At 59.0% G+C, this 7,713-nt stretch overlaps 1 protein-coding gene across 2 annotated transcripts; it reads right to left on the minus strand.

Annotated features, from left to right (window-relative positions):
• Window positions 1-827: 827 nt before the first annotated feature.
• KLHDC7A (kelch domain containing 7A) lies at window positions 828-7,170 on the minus strand. Of its 2 annotated transcripts, none has more exons than XM_045548572.1 (2): window positions 4,692-7,170; window positions 828-1,253 (listed from the first exon to the last, which is right to left on the minus strand). In XM_045548572.1, the coding sequence occupies exon 1, from the start codon at window positions 7,147-7,149 to the stop codon at window positions 4,837-4,839; it is 2,313 nt and encodes a 770-aa protein (XP_045404528.1). In that variant the 5' UTR covers window positions 7,150-7,170; the 3' UTR covers window positions 828-1,253; window positions 4,692-4,836. The 2 variants fall into 2 exon arrangements, with proteins under 2 accessions (XP_045404528.1, XP_045404527.1); XM_045548571.1 differs by lacking the exon at window positions 828-1,253 and adding an exon at window positions 1,574-4,216.
• Between the last annotated feature and the right edge of the window lie 543 nt (window positions 7,171-7,713).

Raw genomic sequence — 7,713 nt, forward strand, 5'->3', positions numbered from 1 at the left:
AGCTTCAGGGGGCTCCAAGGGGAACCCTGGGGCTACAGGGTCTTGCCAGGTAAGGATTACAAAAGTGGGAAGTGCTGACTGCCTGTCTGTGGCTCTAAATATTTGCAGCCCAGACACAGCCCAGCTTCCTCCCAGTTCCCGAGTGGAGGTTACTCCCAGTCTGTAAAAGAAGGGAGCCCCTTCCATCTTGCACCTCCTTAAGGTTTCCAGGGGTCTCTGAGTAGCTTCTGAAGCTCCTTGGTGCTGACACCCTAGGAAAATGCTTACTGCTTTGAATCCCGGGAAAACGCTTGATGCTTTGAGCCTGGGTAAACTCAAATCAGACAGACAGTCAATCCTGAACTCCCACCCTGGGAGAGGAGAGCAGAGGCTCACAGTCTCAAAGCCTGGATAGTCTCAAATGAGTAGCTTTAATCTTGAACATCCCCCACCCCAGACCTTCTCAGACTAGAAGGGGCTGCTGCAGCTTAAACCCCGGGCAACCTTCCTCCTCCAGGGCCAGGCTGCCGAGAAAAGGGAGCAGGGGGTCCAAGAAGACTCTCCTCTTCCAGTTGGCTCAGGCCAGCCCCCTGTGGGAGACAACTGTTTCCTACTTTGGAGCAGTTCCTGGGCTGTTTTACCCTGTTAGCTCTGACAACGTCCTCTTGAGGCTGGCAGTGGCAAACCTGTTTTACAGACGTAGATATTGAAGATCAGAGGATTTAAGAACTTTGAGTTCAGAGTTCAAAGATGGAGCATAATTGATTGGTGTGGGTGGAGACGGGATTGGGGGCAGCCAGGGGATGGGCCGATGCTGGGCCTTTGGTTTCACCGGCTCACGGAAGGGCGGTGAAGAGAGAGGACCGCACTGGGATCTGGGAGGCCCGGTTCAAGCCCACTTTTAAGGAAACTGAAAGTGTTTGGATTTTGCCATGAAGGCAAATTTCCTTAACCTCTCTGAGCCTCAGTCTTCTCACCTGTAAAATAAGATCAGCGAGGAGATGCTTATAAAAGTGTTTAGTCCAGTGCATGGCACCAGAAGAGTTGGGACCCAGTGAATGTGGCTCCCTGTCTCACCTGGCCAGGTAATCCACAGGGAAGGGCCCCTGGGTTGGCCCCTCCAGCCAGCCTTGCCTCTCTCAGAGGGTGTTTCCCACGGCAGCTCCGTCCCACAGTTGGAGAGGGGCCCATGGCCCAGCTCTAGGCAACTGCCGTTGCTTCTGCAGTTACTTCAACAACTCTGCTATTCCAGGCAGCGCCTAGACTGGACTTTTCTTGTAAATATTGACGGAGGCCCCAGACAGCGAGGAGAGAGAAAACAAAGAACGTTTTATTTGTGATAGAAAAAGAAATCAACAGAAATAAAAAGTCTACAGGCCCAACAGGAGAAGGGAACGTTTAAATAAACCTTGGTACATTCACTCGATGGAATATTGTGCAACGATTGAAATGTTTACCGAAGGTTTGTAATAACATGGGAAAATGCTTATTATAAAATGCTAAGTTAAAAAAAAAAAAGGAAGCAACTGAATGGCATATTTAGCATAATCACACCTAGGCAAAAATCAAGCCAAACAAAAACTATGTGAACTATGTGCAGAAGAAAAACACCAGAGGGGCTTGCACCACAGTAGGGGATGTCTTCCCGCGGCAGAGTTGGGGAGGTTTTTTTTATACTTTTCTCTATTTTTCATTTTCTTTCTATAATGGCCATGGTTGGTTTAAAGTGGAATGCAACCCAAATTTAATTTTTTTTCCTAAAGAAGAAAGAACTCTTATTGGAAAAGGAGCACAGATGACCTGCAAGAAGGCAAGTGACACTGGGGCCACTCCGAGACCAAGGGCAGGAGGTCAGCAGACCCCAGGCTGCTAAACAAGATCAAGGGGAAGTCCTAGACTCTGCCCCCAGGAAGTGATGCCAGCAGGCCGATACCCAACGCACGCCTGAGTGTGGCATCTGCAACATGCTGGTAGGTATGTTGGCTGTCACCCCTACTTGTGCAAACTCTGCTCCTCTCCTGGGGACTGCAGCGTGTTTCTGTCTGAGGAATCTCTTTCATAACGTTGGTGTCTTTGGGTTCTTTCCGTTACACCAAAGGCTAAGCCAGAAGAGCCGGCCCTGCCTTTCTCCCTGCACCAAATGGAGCTCCCTGGAGGCAGCCCTGCCCGTCCTGGCACGCCCGGCAGAGCCCTTCTGGCACAGGGCAGCCTTCCCACTCGCTGAGCCCGTCCTGGGCTGTGCACCCCCCAGGTTTGCGTTCGGGCCCCTGGTCAAACGTCACCTCACTGCGGAGGCCCCATCACACGATTTAAAAGAGCAACCCTCTCCCTCTGGCATTCCTGAATCCACCGGCTCCTTAGTGAGTGATGCAGCACAGGTTCTATTTATTTTATCACGTGTTTGTTTTTAAAAATTGCCCATTTTCCTCCACTAGAATGTGAGCTCCGTTAGGGCAGGGGTCTGCTGCATCTCCAGCACCTAGAGCAATGCCCGGCCCGGACATTCTGCAGATGTTTATTTCACAGGTGAAGGGATGAACCCTGACCGCTGAGCCCTCAGGGGGTCGTTTCAGGCCCTTGAACTACCTGGATCCATGTGATGCCCCCAACAACTTCCATCCGACAACCCAGCTCCGGAGAGGCAGGGTGGTGAGGATAAGCACACCAGCTCTGATCTGTTGGCAGTGACCGCCTGCAACATGGCGTTCAAACAGTTAGGAGGCCATAGCAAGTTTCCCACCAGGACAACAAGACAGGGCGATTGATGAGTGGTGTTGCCGGCAGGGCTACGAGGGAGGTGGAGTAGGTGTACTGTGTACTTCTTGTCACACTCAGGCCCGAATCGCAGCTCTCTCTCATTCTGAAGACCACGCCCACCATCAACTGGGGTCTGGAGCAAATTTTGCCGCCTTATCCCTGGCATTATTTCCCTAGTCCCTACCATAGGTATGCTCTGGGCATGTTTTTCCAGAGTGGTCCTTTGTCCCTCCTGGGCCTGGAACCTTTCCTGCACTTTACCCAGCTTGGTTGTGGATCGGCCTCTGCCTGGCTCCTCACCGGAGGCCTGCCCTTGGGGGCTGGGTCTGGCGCCACCTGCCTCCAGCTCCCAGATGGGGTCTCCTCCCAAGCAAAGCCTTCCCCCAGCCTGGCATCACAATGCCAGTGCCTCCCGAGTCCTGTCACTGAAGCCATCTTCCCCACCCCATGGATCCCTTGGAGGTTTGAGCCTGAGTATTGACACTGTACTCGAATGTGGCCTTGGCTGGGGATGCAGGGGCGGGGGGCACTCTTTCCAGGGGCCAGCCATGGTCCCAGCTGACTTTCCCTTCCCAGTCTTCAATTTAGGACTAAATTTAGCTGCCTCATCTTCCCAGGCCATGGTGGCCTTGTGTGGTCCAGTACGAGCTGTCCTCTCATCTCCATGACAACCCGCTTCTCATCCTTTGTTCTGACCCTGCTTCTTCCAACAAGACCTGCAGCCCAAGCCCAGCAGCTGCAGTGGACACACGCCCTAGCTGGCCCCGCCTGGAACTCGGGAAAAACTTTCTCCGCGGGCTGTCATTTATCCCCAAGGCAGACAGGGACATGAGTTGTTCTTCGCATTTTCAAGATAGTGACACCGAGGTCCAAGGCGTCCTTATCTTCTCCCTTGTCAGGCTCTGCCCTGGGCTACCTCCTATCTCCCCTGGCCTCTGGCTGGGGCCAAGAGCATCACTGCTTTCCTGTCTGTATCTCTGTCTCCTGCAGGGATGGAACAAGGACTATGGTGACAGACTAGACTGACTCCCTTCCCTCCAGAAAGAACAGGTCCCTTCCTGAGGTTGGGGGTCTCCTTCATTTCAGAGTTTACCAAACCTGCTGTGAAAGGAGATCCGGTCTCTGGATGCACCACTAGAATCTTCTAGTTCCTCAGCTTTGTCGTGGACCTGCCCCTCCCCGGTCCTCTCTTGTCTGATGAGGCAACCAGGTGACCACATGGGCACAGGGAAGGCAAACCCTGCTGTCATCTCTCACCAGCCCTGGCGACTGGTAGTGGCTGCCCCTGCTTCCAGACAGGAGCGCTGGGAAGGATTCTGAGACCAGGGAAGCGGCGCAGTGGTCAGTTAGCAGTGATGTGAGCAGAGCCGAGGAGGAGGGTGGCCCTTGGATCCCAGCCTTTCCTCCCTTTCCTGAGACCTCGATGGTATCCTTAGCCCTCTACAAGAAGTTAACCTCTTCTAGATGTTTCTATTCCTTCCTGTGATGGGAAAAGTAAGAGGGCTTGGGTAAATTTACTCTGCTACCCAGGGTCCCGTGGGCAGCCCCAGCTTCAGCTGTCCTACTTCCCAAGTCACCTCTCCCCCTGGCAGGGCTCCTCCCTGTCTTTCCCACCTGTGTGTCCCTGGGGCTTCCAGGAACTGTAGAGGTGGGGCCCAGTGGCTTAGTGTTCATGAAGGGACACTGGTGGCACAGAGAGCTGGCCCCTCTCCAGGGGGAGACCAGGGGGACCAGGTTGAGGGTCTGCCAGCACTTGGCACTGCGCTTGCAGTAAGACTATGCTTCCGAGCTATGGTGAGGTCCCCTGGTCACTCCCCCCAGGAATTCGGAGCCAGGTGGTGGTCCTCTCTTCTGCCTTGGAACACCAGCCCCAGGCTCTCTCCTCCCCAGGGGGCTCCTGCAGCCCAGGAATGGTCAAGACTCATCTAAGACCCAGCCCCCAAGCCTCCACTTACCGGGCGGAGCAGGTAGGATTAGAATCTGCCTCTTGATGGCCAAAGTCCTGGGCCACCTGACTGCCCAGAACCGACCCACAGAGCGACAGGCAGGGTGGTGCTCACCGCCTCCCCGTTTTGCATGAGGAGCCCAGTGGAGGGGCTGCTAGACCCTGGTGTGAGGCCCCTCGGGGGTGGGCAAGGTCAGGACGGCAGGCAGGAGGGTGCCCTGCGGCGTCGGGAAGCTCTGCAGCTCCTTGGGCACAAACCGGGGCGAGACGTAGTCGGCCAGGAAGCAGAGAGTGCGCCGGCGCCCGACACAGTAGATGAGGTTGTCCACCACGGCGCACTGGAAGGCGTCCGGGTAGGGTGTCCGGTGCGTGGCGCACTCGTACCAGAGCCGGGTGCTGGCACTGCAGCGGTACACACTGATGCCCAGGCTGCGGTTGAGGTCAAAGCGGTAGAGGAAACCGTTGACTGCCACCATCTCTGCCGTGCGGTCCTTGCTGCCCCCCGTGGGGCCCGCCCGCCAGCGCTGCTCCTGGGCAGAGAAGCGGAGCAGCAGGTAGCGCAGCGTGCCGCCCGTGACGAAGATCTCACTGGCACACGCCGTGGCCGTGTGCGCCACGGCAAACGTGTCATTGGGGAGCGGCGGGGCAAAGACCCAGCGGTCCAAGCGAGGGTCGTAGCGCTCAACTGTGTTCAGACACTCGCCCCCGATGGCGTACAGGTGCCCGTCCAGGGCCACCAGCCGGCAGTGCGGCCGGGCCTGGTTCAGCGGGCACACCTCGCTCCAGATCCCCGTCAGTGGGTTGTAGCAGAAGACCCGGTTGGAGGGCTGGCGCCCGGGCCCCTGGCAGCCGGACACCACGAAGAGATAATTGAAGAGGCTGCAGATGGCACAGCCCCGGGACACAGCCTCAGGGGGCAGCCGGGCCAGCGGGTGCCAGACATCCCGCTCATCGTCATAGCAACAGAGGCAGCCGGAGTCTTCCTGGGGGCACATGTCCGCCACCAACAGGTACTTGCGGCCCCGGAGGCGTCGCTGCAGGATCAGCTCCCGCTCCGCCCCGCTCAGGCACCCGTAGACCTCCGGGCTGCGCAGCACCTGGAGGTAGTTGTCGCTCATCACCTTGTAGGCTGCCTCCTTCAGGGCCTCCAAGTTCTGCCTCTTGGCCAAGGTCAGCGCCTCGTGGCAATTGCCCAGATCCAGGCGGACGTCCGGGTCTGAAGCAGGGGTGAGGGGGACGTGGAAGAAATTGGTCCCGGCCACGAGCTGCACGAGGGGGTCCCCACTGCTTCTGGCTGCGCCAGGCGGGGTGCCCCGCTCTGGGGGGGCTGGAGCGGGGAAACCGAGGCCGTCGGGCTGTAGCTGCAGCTCTGGGTTCTCCGCGATCTGCAGGAGGCTGTCCTTCCTGCTGAAGCCTTGCAGGGAGGGGGACGGCACGGGCCGGGGGACAGCTCCACCTTCTGTGTCTTGGCCTCGGGAGGCTGCCCCTGTTCCCAGGGGTCTGGGCAGTGCTTCAGGGCAGGGAGCCTCAGCCAGGGCTGTCCTGGGGGCCAGCCCGCACCCGGAGATGGCCCGGGAGGTGGATTCCACATAGTAGTCGTACACCTTGCCCTTCAGCCTGGGCCCAGCCCCCTCCACCTTCTGTATGAAGTTCTCTTCCATCCGCACCCGGGCCACCGACGAGAAGGTGTAGGAGGCGTTGGTGGCCCCCTCCTGCTGACGCAGCGCCAGGCCCACATCGGAGGCGGCCTGGACGGCCCCTGCCTCTTCCCTGCTGACCCCTGTCACGCGGGTGAAGACCCAGCTCTGGTTCATGTCACTGCTGCCTTCCTCGGGGGCCACCCAGGGCCGGTGGGGAGGTTCCAGCTGCCCGGGCCCTGGATGCCCGAGGGGTCTGCCGTCCCGCCATGGAGCAGGCTTACCACCCGCACAGCTGCCGCCCGCTGCTGCAGCGAGTCCAGCTGGGGAGCCTTTGGGTTCCTTGTGCAAACGGGGGCGATGCGGAGGGTCGGGCTTACCGCCAACAGCTGTTCCGGCTTCCTGGCCGCGGCAGCCGGGAGGCACCTGCTCAGAGTCCGGGTACTGCCCGCCCTGCTCCTCGCCAGAGCCTTTCCTCCGGGGCTCGTCTCTGGAGGTGGCCCCCGTTGTCTGGGTGCAGGGGCCTCCTGTGTTCTCCCAGCTGCAGCCCAGGTGTGCTCCGGCCCCCTCGCTCACCCTCCGGCGGCGTCTCGGCCCCCTCCGTGGTGTCCCAGGAGAAGCCACCTGGGCAGCAGGCTGCCCCGAGCCCTCTGCTTCCTGCCCGGCTTCGGCCTCCTCGTTCCCACCCCGCTGTGGGGCTGGCGTGGGCCTCGACTTGTACAGTCTGTAGGCCGCAGTCAGCAGGAGCAGCGCAGCGGCCGACAGCAGCACCTTGCCGGCCAGCTGCATGTCCGAGTGCCAGTCCTGGGCCCCTGCCTCTGCGGGGAGCATGTTTCTCAGGCCCCTCCAGGCGACCTGGGGCCGAGGAATGTCAAGAATCCGATTAATGATTGCCCAACAGGGGCCGGTTCCTGGAGCCAGCCAAGCCGAGGGGAGGCGTTCTGGGCTGGCTCTGGCCAGCTGAGGAGTCGGAGCAAAGGTGACTTTGAGTGGCAGAGGGTGGTTGAGGGGCCCAGGGCTAACAGATCCCAGCTGCTGACCTCCTGTGGGGATGGGGGTCTACCCAGGGGCTGAGCTTGGGACCAGCCACCTGAGCCAGCTCCGTGGCCACAGCTGGGGGATGTGGGAGGAGTGTCCAGTGGGTACACAGAGAGGGAGGAAGCTCCTAACCAAATAGTCACCCGATGCCAGGAAGCGCACAGGGTTGGTTATTCTTTGTGTGCTTTATTTTCCTTTGCAAATCCACTGGGCGAGGAGGCTTGGGTGTGGCAGTGCCGGGCAGGTGGAGGCCCGGTAGGCATGGCTGGGATCGTGCCTATTGGGGTCTGTGGGTCCCCCAGCGGGGTCAGCATTTAACTGGTCAGCATTTAACTGGTCAATCGGGGAACACAGCCG

The sequence above is a fragment of the Lemur catta genome, chromosome 3 (assembly GCF_020740605.2).
Source record: "Lemur catta isolate mLemCat1 chromosome 3, mLemCat1.pri, whole genome shotgun sequence".
NCBI classification, from domain to species: domain Eukaryota; kingdom Metazoa; phylum Chordata; class Mammalia; order Primates; family Lemuridae; genus Lemur; species Lemur catta.

Coding starts and splice junctions, on each gene's coding strand:
- KLHDC7A (XM_045548572.1), bottom strand. CDS start 7,149: ATGCTCCCCGCAGAGGCAGGGGCCCAGGACTGGCACTCGGACATGCAG.